This window comes from Apaloderma vittatum, unplaced genomic scaffold (assembly GCF_000703405.1).
Source record: "Apaloderma vittatum isolate BGI_N311 unplaced genomic scaffold, ASM70340v1 scaffold571, whole genome shotgun sequence".
Taxonomy (NCBI): domain Eukaryota; kingdom Metazoa; phylum Chordata; class Aves; order Trogoniformes; family Trogonidae; genus Apaloderma; species Apaloderma vittatum.
In genome coordinates this window covers 11,433-29,151 of record NW_009697174.1, presented here as the reverse complement: position 1 = coordinate 29,151, position 17,719 = coordinate 11,433, and the positions used below count along the sequence as shown (strand labels likewise).

The window sequence follows — 17,719 nt, the reverse complement described above, 5'->3', positions numbered from 1 at the left end:
TTCCTGCTTGGATAAGAGTGGTTATAAAATCAAAATAGGCTCTGATTTTGGACAACATTTATTGTATTTTGTCCAGAGGGGAAAAAAAAAAGAAACAAGAAACAGAAAAAAAAAAATCAAAATATATCTTTGTGGGTGGCCTTCTGCAAAACTGGCAAAAGAAACCCACTGCTTTCCAGTTTCAGTTCTATATTCAGACATGTTTGCATAACTTTTGCATTTGGAAAGGATATTTCATATTTCAGTGGAAGATGGTTCTGGTAAAAAAAACAATCTTTACCCAATAACAAGTTTCTTTCGTATTCTTCATTTCTAGTTTAGTAAACAAAGCTTCACCTTGTTCAACAACACAATCCAAAACTGACTGTAACTTAATTCTTATCAAACACAATCCTACCAAAGCTCTTGAGAACAGTACATCCTTGAGACTAAAGTTCTGGCATTAGTTCGCTCATCCAGGTTTCCTCCTACTTCTGCTCTTTATCTTCCCAGAAATTCTGCCCAAGTGGAACTGGAGAACACTGGCTGTTTGTCTCCCATTTCTAGATGTCCAGATGTCTGACCAAGCTACTGGTGTTTTGGACCACTCCTCCATAGAAGAGTGCTGGTCATGAGATAAATTACGGGTGCTCCGTAAGTGCAATAAATCTCGAGCAGCTGCAATGTACTGGAACAAGTGAGCCACACGAGCACCCTGTGTATTCAAGACATTCTCCAGCACAGTCTCACATGTGCAGAGCATGTTCTAAAATTCCCCAAGCACACACAGCGAGGATGCAACCGGTGTGTACTGGGATTACAGTGTGTAGGTGGCTCAGTGGTGCAGGACATGCACACCGAGTCCCACATATGTTGTTATTATATTAAGTCCCACACAATTTGGATGCTGCAGATTCACTTTGGCCAAAGCACACCCAGATTGCTGTTTGGGAAATCCTGGACAGAGCGATGATCCGCAGGGCCTAGCAGATTTGTCCAGGTCCTACTCAAATGCTTTGAAAAGCAGGTGACACCAAAATTCTTCATGGAACTTGATCATTTAGCCATAAGGATATATACTTCTTGCAAGATACAGCTAAATCAGCAAAGAACAGCACTTCAGATTGGAAGGCAGATTGGAAGAATTGAGTTTTTTGACATCGCTTAATTAAGCTATGCTGCTTTTCACACCAGGACTGCCAGCAGAAGGCAAAACATATTGCAAGCATACAGTTCTCTCTACAACCAGACACTAAATGGCACTCCTTCTCCGCTTCCTCACTCTGCTACGTGCCATTCCACCTTGCCTACCACCCATCCTGGCAAGGAACTGTGGTGCACTGAGCGTGCACCAGAGCTGCTCTTCCCCAGGACTAAGGTGAGTTGGGCTGCTGTCCTCACCCAGCCTGCCCCGGAGCCGACGGAGCCCCTCAGCCAGAAGGAACGGGGCACTACGTGTCTATATTCAAAGTAGGGAAGTTTTCTCCAGGCAAAGGGCAAGAGCACCGAAAGCACCTGCAGCAGTGGTGTGTGTCTTTAGATCCCTCTGCAAAAGGAGAGCAGATCCCCGCCTGGATTTGCAGAGCAGCCCCCTCTTCAAGCTCAAACTCAGCACTTCCAAGGGAAGGAAGTTCACCCGCAGCTCTTGGCAGCATTTCTGAAACATCCTGTTAATCACTTTGCGGTTTCTAAGAGTGCAAAGTGAAATGAAATGAAGTCCAAGGGCTTACCCTGACTTTGTCATTAAGGTGATTGCGAGAGGGAGAAGCAAGAGGAAAACAGCTAACAGGAAGGCAGAGGTCAGACCAGGAGCTTCAAAGCATCTAGGTGCCTTATTGATTCTCCCTTCAGATCCTGAAACCAATAAAATTAACCTTCCCGAGATCCTTTTCTATAGAGGCTGAAGACAGTAATTTCTCCTGGGTATCTCAGGAACTTGAAAGTTGCTTTGAAAAACTTGAACTACTTCTGTTTATTACATAGAAAATGAGAAAGGTATTTCCACGTGACAATGATTTCTGGAAGAATGAGGAGAGACCAATACTGCAAGACATTTGTGGTGTTAGTGTACAGGAAAGAGAGTTTCTACTCCTTTCAATGACAACAGACCTGAAAGATGCTTTGCTTGGATTTAATGGATATTTTTGGATTTGGGAAGCAAAGGCTGACTTATGGTTTTGTGTTTCGAGCCAAATTTGCCCATAAATGAGAAATTCTCTTAAATGCTAACATAATGATACCAAATTATTCCAACAATTTCACTGTAAATTGGAAGAAAATAACATGAGAGCAGCAAAGGCCTCATGCAACACGATGTTTTGGTTTACATTGGTCAAAATATAGAGGGGGTATGCCTGGTTCCTTGAAAATGTAAGATACCAGGATTTCTAGAAAGATGGAAATCACCAAGACATCATCTGAAGACCTAAATTAGACCAATTAACTTGTTAAATAAAAATAAAGGAAGCAGCTCAGCTAGATAAGACAAAAAGAGAGGAACTGGAAGAACAAATCAGTAGCAACAGAGCCAAGGAGTAAAAATTCTAGACTTCTTACAGCTACACTGTAGAGTTGAAATAGTTTTGGTGAACTGAAGAAACATACAGAACAGTCCGATGCTAATTCAATCAATTATTGAAATCAGTCAAGCAGTTCTCAGAAAATTAGAGCAGAGGGATGAGAAGAAGGTACTGCTACATGAACACAAAGCAGTGATTTTTGGAAAGTATTATGGGAAAGGAAGGCACTACGTATGTCCTGCAAATTGGATTAAAAACAAAGTCTGAATGGAATAATGAGATTAAGCACAGTGAAGTACGTCTCCCAAAAGAGGGCTGCACAAAGAAAATTCAGAAAATTATTTAATCAGAAAGCAGCGGAAGGAATGGAGGCACAATTATTACTGACAGAGCTTATCAAAATTACATCCCAGCTCTGAATGCAGCTGTAACAAACACTGGAGGGAGGCGTACCTGACCCAGGTGATGGGAAGAAAGACTGCGCTCATTAAAAGGAAAAAGGAGCAGCTTGCACTGAAAGCCCAAGATATATAACTTGGTCGCTTATGATCTGGAAGCTTCTTATCAGATTCATTAACGACAAATTGGTTGAACTGGTTGAAATTAATGATGTGTTTCTTGACATGAGGAAGGGTATTGACAAAGCATAAGTGGGGAGAAGAAATTAATCATCTCATGGTGGCTAAACTGCCAAAGGCAGAAAAAAGCTCTACCTGAATTCTGGGCAAATTATGCGAATGTGTGTGACATTGTCACAAGCCTGTGTGCTAAGCAATAAAAGCACATCTGTCGCAACTGTAAAATAGCCCATAAAAGCATTCAATCTATGCAAGCAAGACAGTGGCACAACAGTAAGAAAAGTAAGAATATTTTCCAAGGGGCTCTGACAATTTTTCATGAACAATGAAAGATGTTTCTCTCTCTCAACAGATGTAAGAGGGGTCTCAAGAGCATGAGGAACCGTGTGGTGTGGCTTCAGTAGGAGGACCTGGGTCCATTCCATTTCATTCATAGATACATTCCATCTTTAGGAATACACAGGTCATGTTTTCAATGTTCAATTCTTAACATAACTTCAAGTTAGAGATTAGTTTCAATGAGTTCAAATGAATCTCAAAGTAAATCAGGCAAAATCAGCTACCCAGTTTCCCACAGTCTTGCACTGGGTTTCTCGCCAGTAAATTCACTGGGAACTTTTTCATTAAAATCAGCATGAACAGGATCAAGTGCATGGCTTGGCTGAACCCTATCCACTTGCCAACCAGTAATTTATTATTATAAAGGCAGTTCCCAGAAAATGCATTTGTATAAGTTCTGTGAGAATTAGCTATCACATAGCACGCACTGCCTGCGGGGATTTTGAAAGAGACACTGTAATTCATTTGGTGGGAGCACAGTTCCACCTCACATCGCAAAGACTCAGAGCTCTCCCTTCAAAACCTCACAAAAATTGAAAATAAACGATCCTATGGAAGAAATGTGGCCTTTCAGCTAAGGGCCTCTTTCTCCCAGAGATTCTTGGAAATGCCCCTGCCATCGCTTCAGAGACAACCAGGCTTTCCAGTCGTCTGACCTGAGACCCATAAGGACTGTAAATCCTCTAGTGCAATCAATCTTAGCTGCTGTAAATCTTCAGAGCTTAGCCGCGCCAGCTCGCTTGCAAGGAACGCTCTGCCCTTTGCCTGTGCTTTCCAATGGGGTTTCAGCGGCACAGAAGACCATTTAATTCTCTTCAAGATGTCTGACAAGAGAAGTCCCAAATGGAACAGCAGGCAATCAGTTATCATGGACCGGTGTACACCTCCACAGAGATCTAAGGCTTAATCAATTCACATCGTGTGCCCTTGCCAGCCACGTCCGACCATCATCGCCACCACCCAGCCTGCCAGTAGCGTGAAGGCAGCCAGGTGAGGCTCTCTTGAAGTCTCTTAGCACCTCAAGCAAAAGTGTAATAGGAGTTGCCAGAACATTTTTACAATCATCCTGCCTCCATCGCACATCCAGCCACAAATACAAACCAGATCCACAGCGAAAAAAGGGCAGAAATTAACCCCTCGGGGCTGTCACTCAATGGTACCATCAGTGGAGTCTTAAACAAGACTTCCACTTAACTTTCAGCTCAAACTCGATTCCAAAGCCTGCATCTTCTCATCTGCATTTTGTTGCTATGCTGTTGTCCATCCAGTTTGAAGCAAACTGGTAGATTTTGCCAGTCTTCCAAAAAACATTCTGTTTATGACCTGAAGGTCAACATCTGAAACACTACAATGGGTTGCCATGGAAATGTCAATACCATCCATTTCTCTGCACACATATAATTGGGATAGCCAAGAAAAATACCCAGAAATTTAGAAATTATATTCAAGTCATCCCACAGTGACTCAAAAGCAGATTTTCCCTGTTTGTTATGCTTTATGCTGAAGATTGAGCAGCGTTTTGGGGCTGCCTAGGACATTTAATACTCCTAGCTAGAGCTTTGGGGCTGCCTTTTTCTAACTATTTCATAGCTTAACAAGTCTCCAGAGACTTCACTTAAAGAAAAACAAAGCAAAAAATACTTCAGCTTGCAAGTAGAATATGAAGTTAAAATGTAGGATATTCAGCTTGGTCTTTAGTCAGCGCTTTCTTAACAGACATTGGAAAAAGGCTAAGTTGAGCTGGCTGGAAGAATGGCCAGCAAGCCTGTGAACAGCGATTTAAACTCAGATTTAATTTATGGCTTTAAACAATACATCATTTTAAGTTCAGATCCCTGAAAGAACTGATTCCCCAAACGCCATGAAAACCAATTTTTTAATGTGCTGAGAATCTGCTTTAAAAGCCAAATATATTCAAGCCCCAAATATCTAGGGTTTGGCAACCCAACTTCAACATGAAAGAATGGGTACAAGAGCACAGAGATGCAGAGAAAATCTCTGTAAAATGGGGGCCAAACCTCTGCTCTACTCCACAGGGAGAAAGATATGAACGACTGTGAGATGTTCATTACTATAAATAACAGTGTTGCTCTAAAAAAGGAAAACCACAGAAAGAAAGAAACCCAGTAGGATGAATGAACTCTGAACACTACGATACAGTGACGCTCAATTAGACAAACAGGATTGCTGCCCACTCAGCAACACAAAACACAGCTTGGAAGATGCAATTCTCAGTGCCTGCTAATTTCATATATATTAATAGTCAGGGCAATTTCTCAGGTCACTATTTAGTTACTGTTGCTACCAGCCATAGCAGATGCTTTCCCATGAAGCAACCTGGGTTTGCTGATGCTTCCAAAGTGTCACCTCTTTTCACATCACTCCCAAACCACAGCACCAATTTCTTCCAAAGAATGGAAGATAATTTACAAAAAATGAGATCAGACAGAGAAAACAAAACAACAGTTTGTGTTTCTTTAAAAGTTGGGGAACATAATTCCTCCACCAAAGTGAACTTTCTCTGCTGACTTCCCTGCTAAGCATGAGGTGGGTTTTGAAGGGAGGCGCAGGGATGGGCGTTTCGGAGGCAGCTGCTTCAGGCATAAAACATCTCATCATTCTCTCGCTATTTGCAGCACCTTCCGCAGCTGTAATATGCCTCCATGTGTACAACAGGAAAAACGTATCTACAACAGGAAAAACTTCTCCTCAACAGGCAAAAAGATATGGTCACAACGTGCACAGATACCTGACAAGATTATATGTTAAAAAAAATTCCCACAAGTGGCAGCTCGTAGATACCAATACTAGGTTTTCTTTTTAGGTCACTTTTAGCACTGAGCATGTCTTAAGTGTGACTCATTCCTTGGATAAAAGTATCCTTCCTCAAACATTCTGTAAATAAACACTCAAGGTTTTTAAAAGCTATGATTGTCGAAGCGACATTAAAACATTAGTGTTGCCGGCAAAAAAAAAAAAAGTATCTATGTCTCTTTTAAAATTGACGGTCTGCATTGGCCAAACCCTGCAGAATGGAGCAAAGCCCAGGGAAATGAATTTTGTTCCAAGGACAACTGCCTGAAAGCCCAGCAGTGCTAAAGGAAGCGATCTGTAGCACCGCGAGGCTCCTGCAGCATCGCAGCCTCCGAGCGGGCCAGCAGCGAGGGACCGCAGAGGCTGAGCCACCCAGGGCTGCTGCTCCTGCCGCCTCCCTCACGCTGCCCGGGGCATCTCTGCCCGCCTCTCCTCGTACACCCATCAGGCAACAGCGCGAAGGGCTGCTGAGAAGCCTTCTCCGAAGAGCTACCTACCTGTGGAACTGTCAGCGCTGGAGTTGAAACAAACCCGATCCCCAAGCCCCTCGCCATCCAGATTGTGATTAATAATTTTTCCCCTTGAAAGGCTCGCAGGCTGACAGGCAGGAGAGCCGTGCCAGATGGTCCGAGCACACACAGAGAGCTGGAACAAGTAAGTGACTGCACAAAAACTCCCCGATAAAAGGAAGAGCAAAGATGTATACCAGGCTTTTAATCAAAGAACCTGCTGAAAAATAAAGTACACAGTATTTAACCCATTAACTAGCACTGAGTTCCACAAGCTGTGCAACACCACACGGTAAAAGAGGACCCTCTTAGTCTGTAAGAGGCCTCGTCCTTCGCACGGGGATGGAATAAGCGGACAACGGAACCGGGTGCCACTCTCTGTGAGGGCCTCTTTCGGGGCAGACAGCCAGCGGGGAGCAGGGTCTCCATGGGCGTTGAGGCACGCACGGCAATGACTCGGCTGCCCGCCTTGGCCCTGTCGGACAGTCCAACAGCCTCCAGCTGGTGACTGCAGCCCTCCCAGCGACACAGCTCAGAGAGCAGCAGCTGGCAGAGGGACTGTGTGGCCACAAGAGAGAGAATTAGTCTGTCATTAGCACAGCGCTAGATTGGCTTAAACCAATTACCCAGCCAGCGTTCTTATCCCGACAGCAAAGTTCCAGCAACAGAGCGGGAGGACGTGGGGCTGTGCAGGGCGCGAAGCAGGTAAGAGCATCGCACCACGTTGGGGAGGTGGAAGTGGGGCAGAGAAGCAGCCAGGGGCTGCTGCACACCTGCGGGCCCTTCACCGAAAGGGTTCACATCCAAAAAGGCACCTCTGCAGTAACAAAATAATCACTGTTTGGCTTAAGAGTACCTCATGGCCCAAGTCAGTCCTGCAGACACATTTTAAATCTAACATGTGAATGTTAGGTAACGCAACTCAATATTCAAATGAGCAAAGATAATTAAATTCAAACTATCGCCAGCAAACATGTATGCAGGGCTTTGCACTATACATGTTTGGGATGCAATATTTCAAAAAGTAATTATAAATAATTTGTAATACGATCATTTAGAACATTGCAGTAACATAGCTTCTGCTACTGCTTTATCCTGCTTATCCCACTGTCTCAAAGCAGTCTTTCTGACCTATAGACAAACATAACTTTTCAAGAAGAAATTAATTTACTACTGCACCAAAGCACAGATTCAAAGCAAGTGAAATCAGATTTCTTCTGGCTTGGTTTTTGTTTGTTTGTTTGTTTATTTTTTTCCCCTGGGCTAAGATCCTCTTGCCTTTTCTAACTTCAGGAAAGCACAGGGGAAAGAAGACTTGCACTAGCCAAACTGAAAGTTAGCACTGCTGTGCTTGCTTTTCAAGTGAAAGTTATTTTTACCTAAAAAGTCCAGGCAGCCCCAAGCATTGCTTAGGGAATTGAAAACACAGAGAACACAAATAAATAAGAGTTACAAAAGGGCTACAGGAAGTTATTACCCAATACAGGCTCTAGCTAGAAGCTGAGGCTCAGCAGACTGGGCACCTAATTCATGCCAACTACTGGGTTACTACAGGTGTACTCCCCAGCCTCCCGCAGAGCGTAACACATGCTTTGCTAAAGCACAAGCATCACAGCAGCGTGTGCTTCCCTGCTCCTCACTGCCCCTGCACACTCCAGGGGAAGAATCAAGCCAAAGTCCTGCATCCCTCTCTCACCTCATCCACAAAGGGCAGGCGAAACGCTCCGGGTCCTCCTCCTCCAGCCAGTTCACCCAGCAGGCAGCACTGGTGAGCAGGAGTAGAGATGGTGTAACAGTGACCACCAGGGATTACATTAGTGCAGAGAAACACCAAGTGATTTGTTTCTCATTCCCAGCTCTAAACGCAGCGACCCTTCCAGTGCCACTTCTGCAAGCACCAAGACACCAGCGGCACACAGCCTTCTACAGTGACTGGCCCCCGAGGAGCAGATTTCACACAGCTGAGAACAGTCAGAACCAGCTGGAACACATTTTTAATCCCTGGACCACTTCACAAGGCCTCACATGTGGCTCTTCTGTTGCAAAAAATGACAGAAATTTAGATGTTTGAAGGATATCCATCTCCCTTGCAGCTCTGGGCTTGCCCACTGCTTTTATTTGACGATGCCTGGAGCTTTCAGCCTGATCAAACCACTTTATCATCATTATCATGGACAGCAGACAAGATTCATGCCACTTCTAGTCAGAAAACATTTTAAACAGGAACTGTTTATCGGCATTTTCTACTAGAGCTTATTTTAGTGACGCATACCAGATGCTATTTTGCGTATTGTTATTAAACACAGAGTTTGAATCCTGTTGTACAACACAGTAAACACTACAGGCTATCCAGATTTTTGAATTCTCAGTTCCAGAATCCATTTCCTAAATAGCGATATGGGTTGGAGAACACTTTCCGGTTGTCAGGACACAATACTAAGGTCTTTCTGTGAACAAGTTTCTCCCTCTTTGTGCCTAGCAGAGGCATCAGGACCCGCTGGATCATTGCCATCCTCCGTCTTTCTCAGCAAGTTGGACAACACAGACACAGCTTGTAAATAAACAAACCCCAAGAGGATGACACTTGATGGAAAAACTCATCAGTAAATGCGAAAAAAGCAGAAAACCAAACGTGTGGGTGTGCACATACATTTTCATAAGCCAAAACTCCTCACATGCCTGTGGGCGGCTGCACACACTCTCCCACGCGAGCGCTCACGTGGGCTCTGAAGGCAAGGCTTGACTGATGAACTGCTGGTCCCATGAACTCTGCTCTTCCACTGGGCTCTTACCAGCAAGAAACAGGATCAGCTTTCAGTAAAAACAAGGTTTATGTTACTCTTGTCCAAAAGGCAAATATTTTGTTCTCCCTTTCCTCCCAGGAGATGGGGAGGTGAAATTCATTAAGGATTGTGAGATCAATGGATATTATAAAGAAGAATAAAACCCAACCTTAATGAAATGTGTTGTAAAGTGGTCTATAAACAAACAAGTGTTGACTAAACATAAACATAAATAAACAAGTGATTAAGCTTAGTTTCACACACCCCTAGTGCTGAATTAATTGATAGAAGAATGTGAAAAGTGAAATGAGCCCTTTCCCTATGCTTTCCTAAGAGCTTCTCACAAAAATTTTGCAGGAGGATTTGCACAAGAACTGGAAATGTTGTTTCACAGACCACTATCAGCTTTATTGTATTTTTGTTCTACTTAGCAACATTTGGTAATATTCAACTCCAGCTGCAAGCTGTTCTCAGCAATCACTTAGGAGAGTTTTATGATAGTGTTTGAATTGAGTAGAGAGGCTAAAACGAACTCATCAGTTGAGAATGAAATTAATTTTATTTTTACATTAGGTAATGATATGACCGAATCAGTGATATTTAAATAAGCACAAATAATTAAGTTGTTCACCTTTAATTCATGCATATCTGAATGGAAGTAACTCACTCTGGCAACTTACCTTATAACCAAAACAGGAATGAACCCACCTCCATTCAGAATAAAAAAGAGTTCACCTAAGGTACATATCTGAATCCTACTGAAATCAATTTGATTCAAGTACTCGCTCAAAGTTAAGCATGCACTTAAGTGTTGCCTTGAAGTCTACGTCTGTCACCTAATAAGAAAATTTGGGATAAATGCAGAAATGGAGCCTCTGAACATACCACTATTCCTCTACTCCACATTTAGTGACAGTTCATTATTTTGTGGAGTCTATGGGCAAGCCGAGAGCTCAGTGCCAGGAATCCACAGAGAAGCCGGCCCGTGTGACAGCTCTGGGCTCTCCCTGCTCCCTGTCCCAGCCGCGGCATCGCTGGCACAGCCCAGCGCTCCATAATCCCAGTTTTACTTGTGGACAAGAGGATTTATGTTACTGGTAGGACAAAGCGGTGCTGCCGTGACTATAGATTTGATGTCACGACGAAATAATAACGAAAAAGTAGTTAATGAACATTCAACTGTTCCAAAAGTGATTTTTGGAAAAAGGAGATGTTTAATTAAAAGCAAACATCCTTTGAAGATGCGATGTACCTTCAAAAGCACTCAAAAATTCAAAAAAGCCCACTGTAAAAGGATCCTGCACGGCATTGCTGTGGTCCTGACAGGCATCACCACACATCTTATTTACGTGAGCACTTGCCTTCCCCTCCAAAAGAACACAGCAAAATTGCTAGTGCTGAGAACAACAACAACAAAAATGTAGTTCAATTAATTTCATCATCATTTTATTTCCAGGCAAAAGGAAACTGACTGGCCTAGAAGCACTGGAAGGATTGGTTTTCACCCGAGACCATTCAGTGGCCCACCTAAGGGCACCCGCTGGGGAAATCTGTGGTAAAAGAGATTCCATCAGATCTGGAAAAAAAAGAAGCTATTCCTTGTATTTCGCACCAAGCACATGTAAGAGCATTGTTCTTTATCCTTCACCTAATCACTCAGGCTGATTTATTGCACTACTTTAAAATTAGAAACCTTTAGATTTATCCTGAAGTTTCATATTAAAATTGCTGCAAGTGTCTTATTTGCCTGTGCTAGCAAAGAAGTGCCTCATCAGCTGTGCCTGTGGTTGGGAAGGGTGACATCCAAAGGCCTAAGACCACTCTCCAGAGACCCATTTTTTTCATAAGTGCACAACCTTGCTGCTTATTCAAAAGCTGATTCGCAACTGAATCCTCAATCTTTCTCTTCCCAGAAAAGCCCCGTGAATCTGCAATGTGAAATTCAGAGAAAACCCAAGACAGGAGCGAAAGACAGATGTATTTATCATGCACAGATGATGTAGGAAGGAGACAAAAAATATTGTCATCAGCGCCTCACTGACTGCAAAATAAGGGAACAGTAATTAATCAGCAGGAGTACATGCTGAGAGGAAATATTGATTGAATTTGGAGAAACTTCAGTTTCCTGAAGGCACTGTTCCCCGGCAAAGGTAACGAGGAAAGTTTCTGTAAATTAGAATGGCAACCAGCCAGCCTGCAGCCAATCTGAGTGTCGTTTCAGGCAATCCAGAAAAATATACACCAGATGCATGTTGGTTTCTAAAAAGTAATTTAAATACATTAGTAAATCAATGGCATTGGCAGTTTGATGGACTATGATGAAGGAGTCTTCCTCTGAAATATCACTGCAAAAGCTTTGGCAACTGAATTGTTACAACTTTGTCATGTTTTTAACTTTTTTCATCTTTTCCAACAACTTCTAGGGTTTAGTTGTTTCACCTTAAATTGACGTGGATTTCTGTCCCGCTGAATCAGCCCCGAACCCCTCGGGACTCCTGGACACCCCATCAGTGTGAGGTGGTGGAAAAGCTTTTGTTCTTTTGCATCACGGAGGGGGAACCTGTCAGGAACAGGACTGAGGAGCAGCTCTGCTCTGATGAGGTCTGGGTATGTCAAAAAGGAGTTGGTTGCCTAAACTGAGTAGAAGCAGCAACTTATTTCTCACCTTTTACCTGACCGGTTTGCATTTATGGCTGGGGAGATGTTAGCCACCCTTGACATACGAGGAGGAATCAGCAGCAGAATCAAAGAAAACATAAAGAAACAGATGGGGTTTGCCCCAAGATGTACATCACGGGGTGACACGAAATGATCGCATCTTTGGGCGCCAAGGCACCATCCCTCTGAAGGTCTGACCAGGAGCCAACCCAAGTGTTGCCGTGGGAAGGGGTCACGAGTCTCCAGCAGAAGCTGCGAGTCTGTCCGTGCCTCAGCCCACAGCACATTCGTGATGGGACGTGTCAGATTGGGTTTGGCCATTCCAAGGGATTTACTCAGCAGTTAAACAACAACCTGCCTGGTTTAACCGCATTTGGAGTTACCTTGCTGTCTTCCTCAGCAGTAAAGTGCTCTTGGCTAAGGTCATCTTTCATCTGCACAGTAAATAAAACTGTCAGCTAAAGCTGAGTTTCTCTTTCTCATCAGTCAAGCAATACAATAATACGCAGGGCAGCTTATTTCGATGACGATTTTGAGAGAGAAGGCAACCCTTAAGGAAGTTTTAGTATAACCATTTCCTCACAGCTGATCAACATAAAAGACACAGTAATTTAGCTGGGAAAATGTGATATTAAAGCTTACAAGCCTGATAATCAGATTGCCTGTAGAGACAAAAAATAAAGCTGGTTTTCAACCTCCCCATAAGCATTAATTAAAAACTTACCACCTCTACACTTAACATCTAACGAACACTGAAGCAAGGAAAACTTAGCAGTTTCAAGAAAAAACAACCTCCTCTAACTCGCCTATTTAATTCTAGTTCTATCATGTAGGAAGTTTTACTGCTGTCAAGCAACATTTCTCATCTTTGTAAGAAAGAATTCTACTGGAAATATTTAAATATTTTCAACATGCTGCTTATTTTTATCTAGAGGAAGATAAATTATTATATGCATGCAAGTAGTAAACGCAGTTGCCAGGGTTTATTCCCACCATACCTGCAATACATCAACTACTACATGAAAATATGTCTCTTTCCAAAACAATTAGCCTAATTTGTAGTGGGCTTATACAGACTTTCACAGTACTACTCTGCTGCAGATTATTATTTGCCTGAAATACGATGCTTACATTGTTCCAGTACGTTAACAAATGGTATTTTTTGAGAGGGGGAAAAACAGGCAGAAATATTACACTCTTTACTCTGTGATTCTCCAGATAATGCTACACCAGTCAAAACACAATGATTCAGGCTGCTAAAACAAATATTTACTTTTCCCAATATTCTGATGGGGTTTTGCATAAACGCAGCAGCAAACCCGGTACGGTCTGAAAACCGGCTAGAGTTCTGCCGCTTGTTTCATGCCCATTCTCTCCCAGCACATTCCACTTCTTAAAACCCAGCACGTCAGCAGAGCCTTCATAAAAGAAGATGCATACCTCGATCTCTCGAGGGCTTAGGAGGTTGTGGGGTTTGTTTGCTCATATTTTTTAAATGGATGGAATGAAATCTCATTTTCCCTTACTATAAAAGATAGATAATAGCATATGGAAAACGCTAGAAAAAAATCCTGCTGTCAGGTCCACTTCACCATAGCACAGTCTAGAATTTAATTCCACAGTTGGGAAAATGTGATAATTTTTTTCCTTTATGCATGAATCCACCCTCACAACCTGTTAATGGATCTTCCATTAGTCCTAATTGTCTTTTGGAGAAGATTGGGCGTCCATCAGCTTCAAGGACTTCTCTCTTGCTGTCCTGCAGCTCCAGGCTGGAGTTCTCTGCCTGGGCAGCCATGGGGGATTGACTCAGGGTACTGAGATCTCCACCAAGCCACCACCCAGAAGAGCTGCATTTAGGAGACTATGTCCCTGTATAGAGACATTACATGAGCACGTTTGCCCTCTAGGTCTCAAATAACTAAACAAGACCACCTGCCCCGGCAGCACGTTGAGAACGAAGGGCTCTTCACTTCTGCGCGGAGATGGGAGGCGTGAAGAGCCCCACCCGGCACTGCACAGCCCCGTGCCCGCCTGGGATCTCGTCCTCCACAGACCCACTTCTGCAAGGGAGAACCAGGAGAGATTTCCCTAAGAGCAGCATCCTAATGCAGCTGCCGACTGGGGCAGTAAATCCCAAAGCCCTTGTGACCCCTGCCCAGCCAAGCCGCAAGTCCTCGAAATGACGACTGAGCCAACTCAGTATCACGGAGCTTTCGATTCCTTCACGTCCTGTTGCACTGGGGAGAGAACAGCTTGTCCTCTTTCTTGTGAAAAGAGTGCCAGAGATAGGAATACTTACAAGGAAATTGCATTTATCTATCCAAACCCAAACATTCAAAAATCATGACTCACAATCCCCTCCCAAATCATGGGATTAAATTAACATATCATGGGATTTTGAAAGGTGCCGTCTTAAAAATTACGGAATACTATCCACTTTGTGCTACTCATTACTTTAAAGTATTTACACAGTCAGAAACTATTAAGGTTTTATCAATAGTTAAAAGAGCCAGAAGCTCACCTAAGGAAAAAAAATAATCATCACATATTCATAAGATTCCTGGAGGCTGGACCTTTAAAAATAGTCCAAGTGTTACAATTCATCACATGTAAATTTATGGGACTTGGCAACAATGCAGTTGTCTCCAGGGATGGTGGAAGAGGGGGAATGCTCTTGGTTAACCTTTTTTTTTTCTTTTTTTTTTTTTTAATAGATACAGCATGGTGAAAGTGCCCTACTAAGTATTCCCTAAATAAGCCCATTAACATAGAGCACTATGGAAACATGCAGCACAGCAAGCTTATCAACACCCAGTCACTAAATATTTTGATATTCGTTAACCAAAACTAGATGCATTCTGGAAGAAGAAAAAATGGAGAATAAAATTACAATTTTTGAAAGCATGCCTGTCGCCTAGAGCAAATCAGAGGTGGGAAGCCAGGTTTAATAAAAAGTAGAGGAGAACAGACCAGTTTTGGAGTGGCTGTTCACTTTTCTTTTATTAAAGGCAAAGAGAGTTTCATGGAGAAAAAAAAAAAAAAAACGAAGCCTGTATGGTATAGTGGGATTTTTTTCCAAAGTAAATCTAATCTTTAATCAATTTTACATATCAAAAGATGATGGATGGAAGGGAAGATTGCTACCCTTAGCATTTTTGCCTTGTTTCCAAAAGATGAAAAATCACAACTATTCCTACGTATCGCCACCACCCGCTGTTCCAGACATGGTCAGTGCTAAGCCTGGCCTGCACGAGTCCAGCCTTGCTTTCGCTTTTCAGTCCCGCAGTGCTGGCTCACGGCCGTTATTCCTCTGTGCCTTTGCACCAGAACCCACAAACCTGAGTTCTCAGGCGAGCGCAGAGCACAGGTGAGGTGACAGACGCAGAAGTCTGGTGGCATCACGCGCCGCACGGAGCTTTGCTGCCAGTCACGGCGGGAGCTCCACGAGCAGCCCCGCAGTGCGGCGCCGCGTTTCTCAGAGGTGTTCTCGGATACTGCCAGCAGAGCCTTCCTCGAGCAGGTACCGCATGCCAATAACTGGAGCTGATCTACAATTTATGCTTTTCTGTGTACCAGACTCCTACTCCTGAGGAATATTTACCATCCGAAACCAAAAATACTGCCATAAGGTGCGAATAAAATCAAGTGCCTTTTGTTTAAGAGGAAGCACGGTGACTGGCTGATATTTTCCAACACTGCAATAATTCTATAAACACCTACTAGCAGAGCATTTTCTGTCCTGTGCTTCTGGGATTGTGGCATTCAGACTCCTGCATCCCCCAGCTCTGCTCCAGAATGAGTACAAAGATAACCACAAGAGGCCACACAGCACTGCGACAGTCACAAATTCATGGGTCACATTGATGGCCAAAGTGGAAAAAAAAGTTAGTTGAATGCTATTGCTTGCTTTCTTTTTCCTCCCTGTTCCAACCTGAACATTGAACGATTTATGTTGTTCACTTGGCCCCAATTTCAGTGCCTTCCCTCTGTGACTATCTGTTCCTTCAGGTCATCTCTGGGGTTACTATATGCAGAAGTATAGAGTAGCATTTTTACAACAGGTACCATACTCTTCATCTTTTGAAAATTATTAAGGTAGCATAGTAAACGGATGGGGGTAACTGGGAAGACTTTTTAAAAGGACAATCTAACATACTGCTTTATACTTTAAAACTTATTATACTGAAAAAAGGTAATACTAGGATACGAGTGGCAAATAATTCTTCAGTTTGGTACACACATTTGGGACAAAAAAGTAGCTATTTTGTTGTTTCCACTCAAATGACCCAGTTAATCTCAGTGTTAACATCAGCTGTCAAAACATCCACTTACCAGATTTGCATCCCTTGTTTATTTAGCAAAAAAGGTGCAACATCCAAGCAGTTACCAGAGAAATAGAAAATACTACATAGATCAGGTGTTTATGTTTAGCTCCTGTTATTCCATCACTGGCTGTCACATACTTAGTCCACTAAATTCCACACTTGGAAACATATAAATAAATCAAGGAAGCTTGTGTTCATATCTGAAGATACCATTATTTCCCTGTTGGGATTGAAGACAGCCCAGAGAAGCCACTGTCAATGAGAAGCCCTCGTACCACATCAGCCTCGATGTCCTTGCTGCAGCCTCCCAACGTAGCCTTTGCAAAGCCAGCACTGCTGCCTCTCCCCAGGAGGCACAGGCACTGCTGCTTCATCCCCTTCTCCTGCGCTGACCTGGGGACTCAGCAGGACACATGACTTTTATGCTTGCTACCTCTGGAGTCAAGGCAGGTCTTTTAAAGACACATAGTTCCACCATCCGGGAGATGGTTTTGGCTGCTGCAATGCTTGCTTACTCAAGGTAAAGACACAACTCCTTCCCTACCCTTTCACCCACAGAGCGGAAAGAACACGTTTCCATTTTCAAGACTAAAATAAAGCCAGAGGTAGCAGATCATGTTGGCTACATGCCTTCAGCTACGCTTCGTACATTAGCTGGCATCAACATCTCTGCCGTACCTTTATACAGGGCATCCGCATTCTCAACAGGAAGGTGCTTCTTGGCAGCTGCTCTGCGATAGACCACGTGCGTCCTGCCTCCTCCCTCCTCCTCCTCCTGGGCCCCCTTCTCCAGTGGTTCAATGAAGAACTCGTCCTTGTCTGTGCGAATCATGCCGGCCTGCAGCAACAGGGCAGAGATCGAACATTCTGCGTTACTGCACGTACAGCAGACGTTGTGAGTAAACAGTTACAATATGCTTAAGCATACTTTAGCGCTCTCCAGAGAGCAATTAGGATGCAGAGAGGAAACCAGGTGAATTCTTGATTAGGGCAAAACTAAGCACCATTTCCCCAACTTGACAGGAAAGGACGAAAGGTACAACCCTGAACCAAAGGGACTTCTCAAGCCACATGAGTGAAGTACAGGTCTAAGACTCTGTCTAGGAAATACACTCCCCACTGACAACAAAAGTTACTATGACCTTAGCTATCTGTCAGCCCCAGATCACTCCAGTGTTTACTATCTCTGCTAAATAAAGGATCGGTTCAGTG

The 17,719-nt window shown here is 43.4% G+C and overlaps 1 protein-coding gene across 1 annotated transcript in view; it reads right to left on the bottom strand.

Moving 5' to 3' along the window:
• Positions 1-17,345, bottom strand: part of ADAMTS2 (ADAM metallopeptidase with thrombospondin type 1 motif, 2) — a gene marked incomplete at its 5' end in the record, with an annotated part of 109,685 nt that extends 92,340 nt beyond the window's left edge. The window contains one exon of the mRNA XM_009877351.1: positions 17,186-17,345. Coding sequence (XP_009875653.1) covers positions 17,186-17,345 — 160 coding nt within the window. The remainder of the gene's footprint in view (positions 1-17,185) is intronic.
• Between the last annotated feature and the right edge of the window lie 374 nt (positions 17,346-17,719).